Source organism: Brassica napus, chromosome C7, assembly GCF_020379485.1.
Source record: "Brassica napus cultivar Da-Ae chromosome C7, Da-Ae, whole genome shotgun sequence".
NCBI lineage: Eukaryota > Viridiplantae > Streptophyta > Magnoliopsida > Brassicales > Brassicaceae > Brassica > Brassica napus.
The window spans coordinates 42,192,202-42,208,619 of NC_063450.1; the positions used below are offsets into that span (position 1 = coordinate 42,192,202).

General features: G+C 39.2%; 3 protein-coding genes and 1 pseudogene across 8 annotated transcripts; 2 read left to right on the forward strand and 2 right to left on the reverse strand.

Moving 5' to 3' along the window:
• Positions 1–192: 192 nt before the first annotated feature.
• On the forward strand, positions 193–2,338 carry LOC106348647 (bifunctional L-3-cyanoalanine synthase/cysteine synthase D2-like). 2 transcript variants are annotated; one of them, XM_048761894.1, is made up of 10 exons: positions 193–454; positions 613–685; positions 789–956; positions 1,048–1,311; positions 1,387–1,524; positions 1,601–1,652; positions 1,735–1,814; positions 1,888–1,947; positions 2,027–2,107; positions 2,186–2,338. In XM_048761894.1, the coding sequence occupies exons 2-10, from the start codon at positions 647–649 to the stop codon at positions 2,273–2,275; spliced, it is 972 nt and encodes a 323-aa protein (XP_048617851.1). In that variant the 5' UTR covers positions 193–454; positions 613–646; the 3' UTR covers positions 2,276–2,338. The 2 variants fall into 2 exon arrangements, with proteins under 2 accessions (XP_048617851.1, XP_048617852.1); XM_048761895.1 differs by having other exon boundaries at positions 626–685.
• LOC106348649 lies at positions 2,273–3,593 on the reverse strand (annotated as a pseudogene).
• A 228-nt stretch (positions 3,594–3,821) lies between these two features.
• On the forward strand, positions 3,822–5,047 carry LOC106348648 (late embryogenesis abundant protein 47-like). The gene is made up of 3 exons (XM_013788418.3): positions 3,822–4,003; positions 4,082–4,360; positions 4,451–5,047. Exons 1-3 carry the CDS (start codon positions 3,866–3,868, stop codon positions 4,607–4,609), a joined length of 576 nt encoding a protein of 191 aa, XP_013643872.2. The 5' UTR covers positions 3,822–3,865; the 3' UTR covers positions 4,610–5,047.
• Positions 4,782–16,117, reverse strand: LOC106348650 (protein MON2 homolog). Of its 5 annotated transcripts, none has more exons than XM_013788423.3 (44): positions 15,805–16,117; positions 15,324–15,509; positions 14,935–15,024; positions 14,605–14,675; positions 14,339–14,494; positions 13,958–14,075; positions 13,809–13,864; positions 13,660–13,714; positions 13,510–13,566; positions 13,275–13,376; positions 13,044–13,124; positions 12,873–12,925; positions 12,652–12,721; positions 12,348–12,411; positions 12,089–12,237; positions 11,840–11,970; positions 11,698–11,755; positions 11,435–11,532; positions 11,261–11,345; positions 11,051–11,116; positions 10,921–10,980; positions 10,677–10,763; positions 10,328–10,514; positions 10,164–10,207; positions 9,950–10,078; positions 9,714–9,845; positions 9,570–9,622; positions 9,428–9,476; positions 9,260–9,318; positions 8,995–9,134; positions 8,730–8,908; positions 8,502–8,630; positions 8,350–8,435; positions 8,088–8,203; positions 7,893–8,005; positions 7,674–7,797; positions 7,389–7,510; positions 7,132–7,279; positions 6,850–7,027; positions 6,231–6,555; positions 6,010–6,149; positions 5,674–5,792; positions 5,392–5,593; positions 4,782–5,223 (listed from the first exon to the last, which is right to left on the reverse strand). In XM_013788423.3, exons 1-44 carry the CDS (start codon positions 15,907–15,909, stop codon positions 5,136–5,138), a joined length of 4,860 nt encoding a protein of 1,619 aa, XP_013643877.2. In that variant the 5' UTR covers positions 15,910–16,117; the 3' UTR covers positions 4,782–5,135. The 5 variants fall into 5 exon arrangements, with proteins under 5 accessions (XP_013643877.2, XP_013643875.2, XP_013643874.2 ...); XM_013788421.3 differs by having other exon boundaries at positions 11,261–11,348; positions 15,805–16,116; XM_013788420.3 differs by having other exon boundaries at positions 7,096–7,279; positions 15,805–16,114.
• Positions 16,118–16,418: the final 301 nt, after the last annotated feature.

Below are 16,418 nucleotides of genomic sequence, written 5' to 3' on the forward strand. Positions count from 1 at the left end.
ATAGAGATTTGATGATCATATTATAAATTTATGTGTATCTATATTGAAAAGGCTCATAATGCCTTCGTTGTCTGCTTATACGTAAGATTAGTAATTTTATTAGAGGCATGATCATAATGCTATGAAAGCTTTTAAATTATAGTGTTTGATGTTATCTTCACATTAAATAAACAGATACAAGGTTAGATGCTATGTTCACACTACGCAACATGACACAAACTTCACACATCGTACAGTTCATCACAGGTCACATGTGAAAATCGCATAAAAAATATATTTTGAATTATATATACACATATTATTATTATACTACTGTACAACTACTACATATGTAATATTATCAATCTGACAGTATATATACAGTCTGGTATGGGATTTAGAGACTCATCGGTTCATTTTACTTCTTCTTCTTCACTGCCTCACTGATACTTTCGTTCGGTCTTTAACTTTAAAGGTATGACTTGTTTTCAAACGTTCTTTCTGGTTTATCCATAAAAAAACATCATGTAGTTCTGCTCTGTTCCTGCTACTTTAACTTAGTATCTAGAGTATATGGAAGAAGGTTGTTGAATATTTTGAGGATTGTGCTGTGTCTGCTTCTTTGAATCTCAGATTATATCTGCAGGAGTTTCAAAGAGAGACCAACATGGAAGATCGTTGCTTGATAAAGAACGATGTGACTGAAGTTAAAAACTCTCTAAAATATGTTTTAATGAACTCTTTTCTTGAAATAAAGAACATGTTTACAAGACTACGATGCACTGGCTTTGTTTTCGCATTTTGTACAGTTGATTGGTAACACACCAATGGTGTATCTGAACAAAATTGCTGACGGTTGCGTGGCCCGTATAGCAGCCAAGCTTGAGATGATGGAGCCTTGCTCTAGCATTAAAGACAGAATCGCTTATAGTATGATCAAAGATGCAGAAGACAAAGGATTGATTACTCCTGGAGAGGTTGATTAAAAAAACAACTAAGAAAAACTATATAATATAATCTCTCTCTACATATATCATTAATATAGTTTCATTGTTTTTCTTGGTTTAGAGTACATTGATTGAGCCAACAGCTGGTAACACCGGTATCGGTTTAGCCTGCATTGGTGCTGCAAGAGGCTACAAAGTGATTATTTTGATGTCCTCATCTATGAGCTTAGAGAGGAGAATCATCCTAAGAGCATTAGGTGCTGAGCTTCATCTCACTGATAGGAGCATAGGCTTTAAAGGAATGCTGGAGAAAACTGAAGAGATGTTAAGCAAAACTTCTGGTGGTTTTGTTCCACAACAGTTTGAAAATCCTTCAAACCCTGAGGTTTATATTATAATAATATCATGCATCATGTTTTTGTTTCTTTGAGTCTCTCTTTCATGATTTAGTTTCTTGTAGATTCATTACCGAACCACCGGTCCGGAGATATGGAGAGATTCAGCTGGGAAAGTAGATATATTGGTCGCTGGTGTTGGAACTGGTGGAACGGTTACTGGAGTAGGGAAGTTCCTCAAGGAGATGAATCAAAACATTAAGATTCAAAAACTTCACTAGTTCTTGAAAACTAACCCTGAATGTTTTCAAGAAAAAAGTATATAATCTTGATCAACAGGTTTGTGCGGTGGAACCTACAGAGAGTCCGGTACTCAGTGGTGGAGAACCAGGTGAGGCTATAAACATAACTCTCTCGTACAAGGTCTTGATTATGTCCAAACATAATATGATACTTTATTTCATGTTTTGTAGGTCCACATTTGATCCAGGGGATTGGTGCTGGTATCATCCCAACCAATTTGAATTTAAGCATTGTTGATGAAATCATTCAAATAAGTAGCTGAGATTTACCTACTTGTATTGCGAAATATGTTTTCTGAGACATGCAGTCTTTTTTTGATTCAGGTGACAGGTGAGGAAGCCACTGAAACAGCCAAGCTTCTTGCTCTCAAGGAAGGATTGTTGGTACGTTCGGTTAACGTTCTTTTATCTGTCTATAAACTATGAAAGATAGGAGTTTATGATCAATGAGATAATCTGGCAGGTGGGTATATCCTCTGGAGCCACAGCAGCAGCTGCGTTAAAGGTTGCAAAGCGTCCAGAGAACGCAGGGAAACTCATTGTGGTAAGGCTTTGTCTTTGACTCACCATAACTTACCATAAGCTTTTGAGTTAAACGGAGGTTCTTGTCTGGTTTTTGCAGGTGATATTTGCCAGTGGAGGAGAACGTTATTTATCGACTAAACTGTTTGATTCTGTCAGATATGAAGCAGAGAATTTGCAGATTGAATGAGAATCTAAACCATATTACTATGTGATTGAATATAATAATAAGGAAACCTTGCGATTTCGTTTAGAAATGTGTGTTTAGTGTGAAAACAACCAAAACTGTTAAGCATTACACAAAACCATTGGAACCTAAAACCGTTTAGTTTTTTCTCCTCTTGCCCTTGTTTTTTCTACAAGGAACGGTCGTCCAGCCATCATCGGCTATTGGTTCATCAACCGGCATCGCTTCTGGTTTCTGCCTAGAAGCATCCACCATCATGTCTGTGCTTTGATCATCGTTCATGTTTGTATCCTCATCATCATCATCATCATCATCGCTTTCCTCATCATCCTCATCGTTACCGTTTGAAACCTACAACACCATAAGGGTCTCAATTTTAACTCTCGGAGACGCACCAAACTAATCTACTAAAGTTTGGAATAATCTCACAATCACTAAACCTCTGTATACAATGTAAATCAAACAGACATCTAATCTGCATCTCAAGTGAACAATATAGAACGTCTAAGAACACAAACCTTGACAACACTGGCCCTTCTTTGAGAACTAGTAGCCCTCAGTTTCTCAAGCCTCTGGTAGTTGCCTTCAAGGCATTCATAATACCAATCTAGTAACGTCTCTGTCACCTTTCGGTAGCATCACGAAAGAAAACACTATCAGCACCCCCAAAAGAAAAATGAGAAAAGAAAATGCATACTTCTTCGAGACTTCCATCATCAGCAACAGTATTGAGCTCATAAAGACCATTCTCAAGAATATCAGCTAATCCATCAAACCCCGTCGTTGGATCTACAAAAAGAAACAATCAGAAAGCTAACATCTTTGGTCGTGAATTAAGAAACCCAGAAAGAAAGGTGAAACCTTTAAGATGGATGAAGTAATCGACAACGTTGGATAATGTGCGGTTGGCTTTCTCATGAGAATCACGGCCGCCCCAACCGTTATCGACGGCGGCTTTCATGGCAGTCCACTGTGAATTCCTTCCTTCAGAAAGGCTTCTTCCTCCGCCGTCAACACTACTGGTCCACTGGGTTTCGATTCCATTCTACTTCCTTCTTCTTCTCTCTACTGATCAACAGATTCAACGAGACAAGGTAAGTATCAGAGAGCACGAAAAGCTCTGATTCAATTGAAAATTCAAAGTCGTGAACTTTTGATCCGTGTAGGACTCTGTGAGATCTGTAATAGAGAGAGAGAGAAGGATCTGTTAGACGGTAACAGCTGCTGAGTATTGTCGGAACGGCGGCGATCTTCACGGTTTTCAGTGTTAGTGGGATGAACGAAGAAGGAAACTGAAACTCTAATTAAGACCCTAACCGATTGATCGAGTAAGCTAAACCGGATAGTATTTAATGCAAAACCGAACCAAATGTAATTATGCAAGCTTATACATGTACTTATATGTCAGCTTTCTATGGCTAAAATTTTAAGAGGGAAAGTTGAGAAGAGAAAGTCGAGGAGAACCTTCCTTCTTGTTGTGCAAGCAAAGCCACAGGATTGAATGGCTCATGCAGAAACTAAATAAGTTCCTAACATTACAAATATATTTATTGCTTGGAACAAAAGAAAAGACCCAAAAAAAAATACAAAGAAATGAGCGAAGATCAGGTAGAGAAACCTACAACTAATGACGTAAAAGAAGAGGCCAAGAAGATTCCGGCGACGCAGGGAGGCGTTGACGCGGCTGATGACAAAGATAAAGGTGTTGTCACCGAGGCCTCTGGTGGACAGGTTCATATATTATCCCATTGAATTATTACATTCAGTAAGACTATCAAACTAACCAAAACATAAACCTTAAATTTGTAGGCGGAGGGAGAAGTAAACCAGAAAAATGTGGTGGCAAATCCTCCGGCATCGGAAGGAACCATTACGATCGGAGAGGCTCTAGAGGCAGCGGTTCTCACGGCAGGGAATAAGCCAGTGGAGTGGAGTGACGCAGCTGCCATACAAGCTGCTGAGGTTAGAGCCACGGGACGGACCAACATCATGCCGGGCGGTGTTGCCGCTTCTGCTCAGTCAGCTGCCACTCTTAACGCTCGAGTTAACTCCGATGATGAAAAGACTACGCTTGCCGATGTTCTCACTGTGAGTAAAATGCTAGAATCCCAAAGTTTTGATGAATAGTGTATAGTTTCTAACGATAGTTCCTTTTTGGGGACGCATTGGTTCTGAAAGGGAGCAAGAGGTAAATTACCGTCGGACAAACCAGCAACGAGGAAAGATGCGGAGGGAGTGACAGGAGCAGAGATGAGGAACGATCCACATCTCACTACTTACCCAACCGGAGTGGCTGCCTCTGTCGCTGCGGCTGCTCGGATTAATCAATCCAAGTGATACCATTCTTCTTTCTCGGGACCTATGTCATAGTATTGAGAAGCCAACTAATATAAACTAACTTATATATGTGTATATATATTGATGTACATAAGATTTTCAAGCTTTTTTTTTTCATGTACCTATTTGAAACAGAGGCCAGTTAAATTATAGTTCAATGAATAACCAAGAATATCAGAATGAATACATACTACATTAGTTAAAACAAACATGGTAAATAGGGATCAAGTAAACGACCACCAGCAAGGTAGGATTGGTCCAGACCGGTTTCAACGATCAAACAGAACACTTTTGTCAGGACCAACATAAATTTTCGGAGAATGGCGTACTGTATCCTCAGTGGGAAGGAATGAACAACAGTCCCATGAGCACAGAGAGATAAAACAGCACACAATAAATTAGCACAAGCTAAAACACAAAAAAAAAATACAACCTAAGTGGTATACAACCAAAATTTCTAAAGAATCTATAAAAAGCAAAAGTTTAAAAGCTCAAATCTTCTGGGTAACATTGCCATGTGTTGCCATCAACTGGATAGGCTAACCTTTTTCAGACCTAGCTCTGTCGCAACTGCTCGTAATAAAACTTGCACCAGCTCTCTCACCGGCATTTCCCTGGCGAAAACAGAGAACTATCAGTCAAAATTTGATAGGATCCTGTATGTTTTTTTGTTACATATTCTCTTCCCTTTCTAACTTGATTAGTTGATTACCGAATTTTAGGGACCAGAGAGAGTTTGTCACCCTTTTAGGGTGTGTTTCTAGTTGAAGAAGTGATATTACCTTGATAACACAATCTCGCACAGTGAGGGGAAAAGGACAAGTAGGTGTGCACGGGAGTCACGGTTATCTTCTTGTAGTATGGTTTTCAGAGAGGGCCGCAACTGAAGAACCGAAGCAGTCTCGGGGTGGATGGTGAGGCGGTCAAGTTCTTGAAGGGTAAAGATAATCTCTTCAAGTCTAGCATTTGGGATTGGACGTTTGCCTGCCAAAAGATAACCACAGATTACAGAATGGCAAGCATAGAACTTGTCAAGGTTCATAAGAAAATGGAGAGACCCCTACCAAGGTTATTTTCGTCGATTAAAAATCTACTCAAAATAAATTCACATCTTTCCATTAGCGTGGTGATTGAGATCCTGCTCACTTCTGCTCTTGTTGAGTGCCGGTTCTCAGTTTCAAAGCTGAACATACAAAATTATCCAATATGTATAAGCCAATAACATGTATATTATTATATATGTTTGATGCAAAATATGTAACAAAAGTCGAGGAGGGACTCTTAGGAGGAGCAAGAAACATCACATTATGAAGTATGAGATGCAGCGTCTTTGCAGAAGAAGCAAGCAAGAAAGTAAAGGAATAGGCTAATGATCCCGGAAATGCTAAACGTAAGGTTACCTGCTCAAGGAAAACAATTTTTGTAAGCATGTCAAGGAGAATCTGCTACAGTGGGCAGGCATCAGCTCAACAGTTTCGATAGGCAACGAGCATGTACGTGATGCACAGCGGTCTAGGGTTAAAACAAGCCGCTCCAAGACCTGTTGATTCAAGATACGGAAAAATCATATTAAGAATCAAGAATAAAAGAGAACATATTACATGAAACCAAAGCTGCTCACTTCTCGGGGTGCATCGACAGTGGACTTAAGAATAACATCACCAAGACCATCTAACAAGGCCATCTCGAGGGTTTCATTGGCCTTAAGCGCTGCTGCAGGGAGAGAATTTGAAGAAAGTGCACGTCCACAATAACCAACAAGGAATATCTCGTACACATCTCCAATTTCTTTCCAAATGCGCATTCGAGCAGTTTTGCTAATTTTCAGGTCTGTGTCACCACCCGCAGAACATATCTTAACATCTTCAACAAGTAAACGGTTGAAGCCCTCAGCTGCTACCTTCCAGAGTGAACCATCTGGATTGTCTCGTCTTGTCATCATGCACCTGAAAGACAAAAGGATATTGTAAGTTGGTTTGAACGCACTAATCCCAGACACAACTGGAGATAGTATTTAGAAATGGTAACTCAAACACTCTACAAAAGGTCAGTTTTTTTTTGTTGCAATTCTAGGAAGGGACGCGGAACTTGAAAGACAAAAGAGTGGTTTGGGTTTGATCGCACATGCTAACAGATTAACCAAATAACCTGTGATTCTGTTCGGAAACTTATGAGACCATTGAGTTGAGAAGAGCAACGACATCAGCACAATGACGGCATATAACGAGAGTTCGGTTTACCTTCTCAGGTTCTGGATGATTTCCGGAAACAGGATATACTTTTCAACTGCAGGAGCCTGAAGGAGAAGCTCTACTAAAGCAGGGATCAGCTTTTCTGCAAACATATTACTCGTAATTCTTGTGGTTGGAATTGTTTTGTCAGACAACACATCAGCTTTGTGTTCCGATACTTCACTGCCTGGGGAAAGTGATAAATGAATATCAGAATTAACAACTGTAAAGGGTAACATAATATCAAGTACTTACTTGCACGGTGACCTGTGGTGCTTTGCTTAATCTCACCTTCCTCATTTGGCAGAGCAGAATCAACCCGGGGAAGATAATCCAAAAACTCTCTTAGCAGGATTAGCCACATTGATGAAAGGTGATCAGGAGGACCCAAAGAGGGCAAGATCTCCAAGGCATGACGTAGTACAGGGGGAACATGTCCCTTGAAATTATCAAGATAATACGCATAAGGTGGACGCAGGATGGCAAATTTTGAAAAAGAGAACTTAAAAGGAAGAAAGAAAAGAGTAAATGCGGGAGAACAGACTTACGAATTCGGTTTCAAAATTTTCGCTACTTATGATGGCCTGCTTTACAGCCAAATCAACAATTCCCAACAATTGCATGTACATTTTATCATCAAACATCTTCAGTGATTGTACATATAATTCACCTGGCAAAACATTAAACAACAATGAAAATGGAAAGAGTAAGATTCAAGTGTTACTGTAACAGAAACATTTTTTTCAGCCATTCTAGTAAATGAAATTGTCCATCAAGTCAAAGGAAAAGACTACATAAATGCAGAGAATTCATTGGAAAAAAAAAAGAATTACCTAAACCATGCAGAATCTCTTGTTTCACCTTGGTTGCTGTGTCACCTGTGTAACTCGATGACTTCTGGAAAACAAGCTCATACACATCCATGACAGAATTAAGATATCGGAGTTGCAAGTTTCCCTGATTCATCCAAAAAGTTAAGTAAAAAAAAGTGACACACGGATATGACAGAGTCAATAGTAGCTCGCAGATATTTGAAGTAGCTGCGCTGTTACCTTGACACAGTGGGACACAACAGCTGTCTGCAGACAATTTATCGCTGCAAGTGATACCTCTTTACTTCCATTGAAAATGCTATTCTTAACAAAAGCAAGCAATGACTCCCATCCTACAGAAGTAGAGGTTCCACGATATTTCATTTTTTCATAAACCATAAGAACTGCAGTCCACGAAAATCACATTTCGCTTACCTGACCAGAAGTTGGGCAAGCTTTCAAGAAGAGGAAAGTAGGAACGGAAGAGGCGGGCTATTCCTCCAAGGACAAGCACAAATGTTTCATCCCATTGCTTCTGGGCTGTATTGCGACTACAAATTAGAAAGTGGATGGCAAGGTTAAATCGTAGAAAGAGTGGTAAGACTTCTAAAACAAATAAGTTATTCAGGCATCAAAGGCTATCAGAGCGAGATGGACAATGCAAAGATTTCCACGCGTAAAAATTTCCTTTTGTCACCTATGATGTATAAGCATGTGCACTGCTTTCCCTCCCCGAGTACCTATTTCTTTCCCTTGCCATTCATCCTTTGATGAAGTTGCAGCCTACAACAGAAGATTCACTTGTCACAAGAGTCTCCTATAGTGGATGTATTGAATCGCTTTCCTCACCTTGTGAGAGGCGCTATCCAACGTCGGGAAGATGTAGTTCCACAGACAATCCTCCCACATGCTTTTAGAAAGTTTGTTCCCATGACTTCCCAAAATCTGAAAAAACGTCCTGACAGCTGAATTCCTCACCTGGAAATAGCAACGAGAAAATAAAAGTTAGAGCGGCACCAACTTACCAAGTAAATAAAAATTCACATTGAAAAGACAACGGTGGTCTATGAAGAATACCTCTGGTCGATCGTCATCTACGAGTTTCTGAATTAACGAAAAGACTAAAAACAACAATTTCTCATGATTGACTATTTGTGTTCTAGCTTCAAAATCTGGCTTGTTGGAATTGCTAACCACATGCTCTTCCACACCCTCACCATTAGTTTGATGTGGAGAGGTATCAACATTACTGAATCCTACAGGGACGGCACAGTTCATTAAGTATCTATATAGAGCTTCGCTTAAGGTGATAATTGCAGAATAGGATTTGACATTTATTTACCCGATCCTTTCTCCACTTGACACCCATGGTGAAGCCCCTTTGCTATGAAATCAGTTAAAGTCCACAACAGGCCAATGGCTGTTAAACTTATATTCAAATCAGTCTTCTGTGCACTGTAAGCTCCAGTAACGTCAATGCACCTGAAATATTAACATCATTAAATACCATCCCCATAGAAACGAGGTAAAATGTTGACATCTCTAACAACTAAGTATGAAGAGGCAAAATAAGGCACAAAGTAATTAAAACTGAGATAGGATCTTACACATGGAGACAGTCTTCCGGAAGAGTAGGAAGTCCATCACTCATAATAACCCGGAGACTCTGTGATGAACAAACAAGGTATCATTGACAAGACATCAGTAAGCGATAGACTAAGGTCATACAATGCTGCTAACTTTTATCAAATCCAAGGCACCCATCCTTGACTAACCTGGAATCCAAGGGTCGCCACATCCTTCTCTGATGCATCGGCAACAGACCTTAAAAGAATAGGTGAGGAATAGGATCAGTAGATGGAATGGAAATTCACTTTCACATACATGGAAAACCCAGAAAATGAGCAGGAATCATACCTCAACATTTCAAGAATGCCAGGCCAGCTATAGTACAACTTTTCCCCACATCTCTGATGAGATTAGATTTATGCAGGAGCAAAAGGTTAGTTATCGAAGATACACAAATGTTGATTTCTGAATGTTCATATCGTATATATATACCTCCAGTACACGAAGAAGAATTTTTAATGAACCAACTCGAACATCGGCCTTTTGAGCAGAAAAGTAAAGACCCCTGAGAGAAGATAGTACAACACACTCAACTGACTTCAACTCGGTTGACTTTGATTCTACCTAGAAGGAAGAACAAAAAACGAAGAACAAATCAAAGCAAGGTCCTTTTTGCATGAGATGGACAACTCTCGAATTTAAGCAAGGACAGGGAAGAGAGATCTCACATCCAGAGTTGTATCTCTTGATCTGGGCGGATCTTCTCCAAATTGCTCTGAACCTAAGACAGCACATATGGATTGATCCAGGGCATCAAGCGCCATAGTTCTCAAGTTTGGATTTGAATGTACAGCGAGCTGCAACATGCAGTTGAAGTGTCAGTAATCCCAGAAGAATATCAGGATATCCTGCACATAAATAGGATAATGAATGCCCCGTCACCTCAAGAAAGTGGCTAACCACTTGGTCCCATAGTGGTTCCACTCCTGTCGTACGAAGAAAAGACAATAATGACGCACACAATTAATTCAGAAATACAAGGCGGCAGCATGGAAAAGAGAGATTGTACTCTGAAGATGAACTTATAAAATCATTAAAGAACATACTATGAAGATTATTTACGAGAATAGAAATCATTCTGTCCACCGAAAAACTGATGCTCCCAATTTTTTTACTTGAAGCTGATGAAACACTATCCGAAGTTTCTGTCATGGATTGATGGGACAGCATATAGAGTGCAGAAAGAAGCGATTTAACAGCAGACACGTGCATCAGAGCCGAGCTTTCAAAAAGCTTGCAAGATGAAAGCAATGAGTCAAGAACAAGAAATTTCAGAATCCAGCTAAACCTACACAAACTAGAGAGAAGTAGCTCTAGCCATAGAAATCTCAACCAGAAGATATTAACCAGAGCAATCCAAGGCCATAAATACAGAAGACACTTGTTTTGGCTTACTTGAGAATTTAAAGAAGAGAGAATGCTAAAATCAGCGTACTGCCTAGAAGGCTCCCTGGTGAGCTTTGGGACTGCAGTTGCGACCTCCTACAAGTAAAAGATAATGTTATATTGCCCTTAAAACTTAGTTAGAGTAATCACAAATGAGAGAAAAACATAAAAGATAAACTAACTATAATAAAGATCAAACTAATTATACATCTTAAAAGACAGAGTCCTGCAACGGAGGTCTTGCCAAATTTACCTGGGTAGTTGCATGAGGAGAATGAATTGCTCGATCTAGGGCTGCCAGAGTTTCAAGAACCTGTATTTGTTTGGTATTTCTCGTTATCATGAGATAGGTTACTTGAACATACTTGACGCAAAATACTCACCAGCACCCATGATGCGCCCAATACATTATGCAACCTATGAGCGATGTTGAAGAGTGTTCTCAATGCCTGAACGATAATCAGACGGTCTGTCAGCCAAGCACATTGAACCAAATCATTTAAAATGGAAAATCTGCAACGATTTTTTATTCTTTCGTGATGTGCATATAAGGAAGAATTGAGATATTGAATGAAGACAATCAAATTAAATACCTGAACATTCTTGGGGGTCAGGACAATGACATCTTTCTGTTCCACCTGTACTTCAGAACGTTTGGACACAGGAGACTGTACGATGCTGCTGAAATCACAAACGAAACCCCCAAAACCGACTAGCACTGATTAAGTAGGTTTGACATGATATCTAAAGCAAAATTATAGAGGTACCTTTTCCTTTCCGCATCAGTTGGCAAAACGATGGTAAATTTACAAAGCGATGCAAGAAAAGAGTTCAAGGGTTCTACAGCATGAAGAACGCCACATGCCTGAGAAAAAAAGTTATAACTTAAAAGGATACCTATCAATTATTTTGGATAGGTAGACAACATAAGGTTAATTGTCATTGTAAAAAGTGTAAAGCAAAGACGTCCGCACATCGCCGATTAGTATCCAAATCACTATGGAAATTTTGAATCCGGTTTTACATGTACCTGAGTAAATGCTTGATATCCTTTCAGTATCTCCAATACGATTGCCTCATCTTGTGACCTTCAAAAACAGTTAGATTTAAAAAAATCCTCGGTGTTCGCCTCTTCACAATCAATATATAGTCTGGCAAAAGAGCTATAATACCTTGATAAAATAAGGGAAAATGCATCGAGTATAGTCAGCCACAATGACTCTATCATTGAGATACAGAGACGTGAGGTTTTCCCAGTACAATTATCAGACGAAGGATGAAGCTCATATCTGGGGGATTCAAGCTGGTGGTTTGGAGAAAGGAAAGTATGGAAAACAAGACACCAGCAGGCACAGATTAGAAAGATATATTGTTAGCAAAACATTTATATGGCATAGCGAGGAGAACACTGCATCAATTACCTCCCCAGTGTCTACTGCTTCATCTGTTAAGGTGGCGACTGTAAAAACAACTCCAAGTAAGCCTTCAATTGCCAAAGTTATTGCATGAGCTTCACTCGCAACGAGAACAGCCGCACTAGAAGCATCATTATCAAGAATCCATTCAATTCCTACAGCAGTGGGGAAATATTTATAATGACAACTTTATTAATGAAATAAAAAATAATTGAATTTTCTGGTCCTTAAGAGGTAATAATCAGAGCAACAAAATAATGATTACCTTTAGCTTTGCTACTAAACATGCCAGCAACAGCTGCTAGACTTTCCTCACTCGTCTCCTGAAACTACTTTCAAGAAAACCAATTCGAAACTTTAGCCATGTTCCAAGTTTTTACGCCTGTTATGATCTATAGTCGATTCTTAAGCTAATAAGGCCTTTCAAAATTCCTGAAGTTGTTCCCAAAAATCTTTCTCGCTACACAAAATAAGTAAAAACTAAATGCATATCTAAAACCAACTAGTAACAAAATTATTATAGAGCCTGACTACAGAAAACATTACAGGCAACCTGCATAAAAACCCACCTGTATGCTAGAAACAACTCGAGCAAGTGCTTTGACCATGCTCTCCACAACATTTGTATTTTTAGGGTGCCTTGAAAGAAAAAGTTACTATTAGATTACATGATCCAGAAAAAAAAAACTTATACAACTGCCATTATGAAGAAAAATACGGGGTGATTAATTTCCTTAACATGCAACACTGAGTGCATCACAAGGAAAAAAATATAATTAAGTAGCCTTACGTATCAAAATTCTGGAAAAGGATCTGTAATGTTCTTGCCTCAACACAGAACCCCTATGTAATGCACATAAACAAGAGATCTTAGAAATGTGAGCTGAAAAGAAATTGAGACACAAATTCCTATATTGTCGTACACACACGTGCAAGTAAGAAAACGGAATATAATGATTACCCTCAAAATCTCAAGAACAAGAATGCGATGCCACAATGGCAAATCTAAAAATGTAGCTTTCACGAGCATACTTAGGAACACCTGCACAGATAGAAATGAAATGGACATACATCAGTAAAGAAACTGCAAATATCTTAGTCCACAGGACGCAATGTTTTCCTAAACCCTAAACCCTTTGCAGTCAGTAGCACACAAACTTACAGGAAACAAGTAAAGTTGTGCATACTGTACCTCGCATTCTGTAATGAGAGACGAACTATACAGTCGAATAATATGAGCAACTGACCGCAGAACCAACCGGCGGATATAAGGTTCAACCATTTCTCCCTCGAGCTGAGTAGTAACAAACTTAGTTCCATGAGTAAATGCACGTAGATGTGCTTTAATGCTAAATTGCCAATCCAAGTTTAATCCATATCACGTGGAAGTATTCAAAGATACAAGAGGCAGTGAGGCGTGGTTTTACCTCTGAGCTGGACCGAAGTGATGTCATCAGAAGGGAACAGATTTGGTGACGCAAAACCTGATTAACAAACAGGTATATTTTTACAGTTAGGACAGCATGTTAATGGAAGGATGAAAAACAAGTGCCCATTTGGTAAAAGCCTAACATTACCTGTTCGTAGGGAAGTAGTATCTTAAAAACTGAGATATAGTTTGACAAAACAAACCTGCAAAGTAAATTGACAACTCATATTTAAAAAAAGATCTTCAGTCTATTTCAACGCGAGCAACAACATTTTAAAAGAAGCGTTGCCAACTTACTCAATTAGTTCGAGGGAAAAGGTCCTCGGAAGAGAAGTAACATGCAACCAAGCTGCCTGCAAAATCATGAAGATAACAAATACTTTTAAAGACATTTAGCTTGCCAGGAGATACATAACCAGGATCAGTATAGTTGAATTAACACATACAGATCCACCTGCAGCTGAGGCTGTCAAGTCCTCAAGCAACCGCAGACCAAGTTTACCGGTTTCGCTCAGGGTGTCTCTCATTGTCAATCGACCAGAGATGACATCTTTCTCCAAGGGCCTGGTTTCATAATTCTGTTAGTCTATTAAATAGCTGTAACACCAAATACCAAAGGTTCCAACTTCCAATTGGATAAAGCAGGAATTCTAAATGGAGAGCCTATGTCTTTCACGAATTAACCAGCATATAACGATTGTATCCCCAATGTGAATTATAAAATAACCAAAAGTCCACAGAAGCACACAAAGTATATATGGACAGTATTGGCATTACAAAATGAATTAAAAGAGTAAGTCAGACAGAAGCGTTCAGGACTGACATACCCTGAATTATTGATATTCTGACTCAAATCTCCTGTCACTGAGCCAGTCCTTGCTGTTTGACTGCTAGAGCTAAATTTAGGCATAGGAAGGGACTCAGCTGCAACTACTTGATCAAAAACCAACGCAACTGCTTGTCTGAAGGTAGCTGCAGCAGTACTGTGAGATCAACAAATAACAGAATGGTTTTTGATTAAGAAAGAGTAAAGAGTAAATAAGAGGAAAATAGGATAGGAGTAATGAGCTATAGTTTGAATGAAAGCAATTACTTGTAAACACTAGGAAGTCGGTTGTTATCAAGAAGCCTGAGGCAGATACTTAGCGCCAGAACCATATTATCCTGGAATTAAGAAATATGCTAAGCCTCACGTCTAGCAAAGCCATAAGGAAGCAAACTATGGAGAACTAATAATTTAACAATAGCACAGGACAGTTTACTGTTCTTGATTAATGGGTCACTTTCCTGACATCTGCAGTCTATTGTCATATGCATAATACCACTTTAACTTTCTGGACTGATTTATAGGTGGAGTTATAATTTTAGTCTACCAGCATTTTTGCATTACATTCATTCTACACCAAAAGCTTGTTGTATTCACCTCGGTTTCTGGATGTAGGCGAGATTGAAATATTATTAGAATAGTTTGTAGAGTCTTTAGTTGGATAATTTCTTCTGCCATTTCTGAATGCTGCGAGGAAACACCGCGTTAGGTAGTGTTCTGGAGTAAAATTCATCAAGTAAAAATGTAAATCTACTTCGCCCTTTTCTAATCTAAAACCCAAACAAGGCACGTGTGAGAAAAACTCTGTCAGAAGGTATCTTCAAAGATACAATGAAGGTCAAAATTTAACAAGCAAAAAATGAAGGAGATAGAGAGACATAAACTATAATTCTGAGGTAAATTCAAATGATTCGCGGTGCATAACATTACAAAAAAATAAAAAAAAATCTAGTTAATTTGGAGAAGTAACAGAAACTCTCACTTACATCTTTCAAGGTAGTAAGTATCTCCTTAAGAGATGATGGTTCAACTGCATCATGAGAAATAAGCTTCTGCAAGCACGAAAGTCCTATAACACTAAGTTTTGTATTCCTGACTCCACAGGCCATGAGAAAGATCCGAAGAATGTCATCATTGCTCGAAAGATCACTTGCACTAGATGACGAACGAAGCTGAAAAAAACAAGAACAAAATATAGATAGCGTCAGTTATTTTACAGTAAACCCTCTGAATGAATTGAGTCTCACTGCTTGAACTGCAAGGAACTTACAGTTCAATTCACTAACTACATAGATCACTTTTCACATGATCAATCGAACGCACATTAAATCTCACAGTGTCAGTTAAAAAAAATCATAGTGCGAGCTAACTGAAAGGAAGCCATTATATCTCCATGTTCATTAGTAAATTCAAGCTCGAGTAGCAGCAGAAGTGTGCATTACTGTGGGTGAAACGGGAGAATCTAACCTTCAGGATAGCGTGCTCTGCTCCGTCTTTCACGGCGGGATACCTCCGCCGTGCCTCCGCGGAGAGAGCGCGGAGATCCGCCTCCAGAGCAGCTACCAAAGCCATTTTCGCTACTTGAACCTCTCGAGATTTCAGCTCCGATGCTAGGGTTTACGATGTTACCAGGAGAATAACTGAATCGAGATCGGAACAGCGAAGCTCCGATCGAAACGAATTGGGTAGAAAGGGAAGATGAAATCGAAAACGAAGGTAAACAAAACTCTCAGATTCGAGCTGTGTATGTTATCACGCGCATGTCACGTGCCTCAAAATTGCTTCGCGAAATAAATAATTTTGAGACACCCACCAAACATTCAAACAGCAATCGATACTCATGTATAACATTTTGAGTTGAGTAAATTAAGAGACACTTTCTATTACACCTAGAGACACTTCTTACATGTGATACACTTTGTTGTGGGCCAGCAACAGAATGTGGACAATTTTGCCCTTAATGGAAATGACAGTTATGGATGAGTGATTTGTGGACGAGTGATGTGTGGTTGGGTGATTTGTAGACGGGTGATGTGTGGATGAGTGATGAGTAATGTGTGGATATGTGATGTTAATGTGTT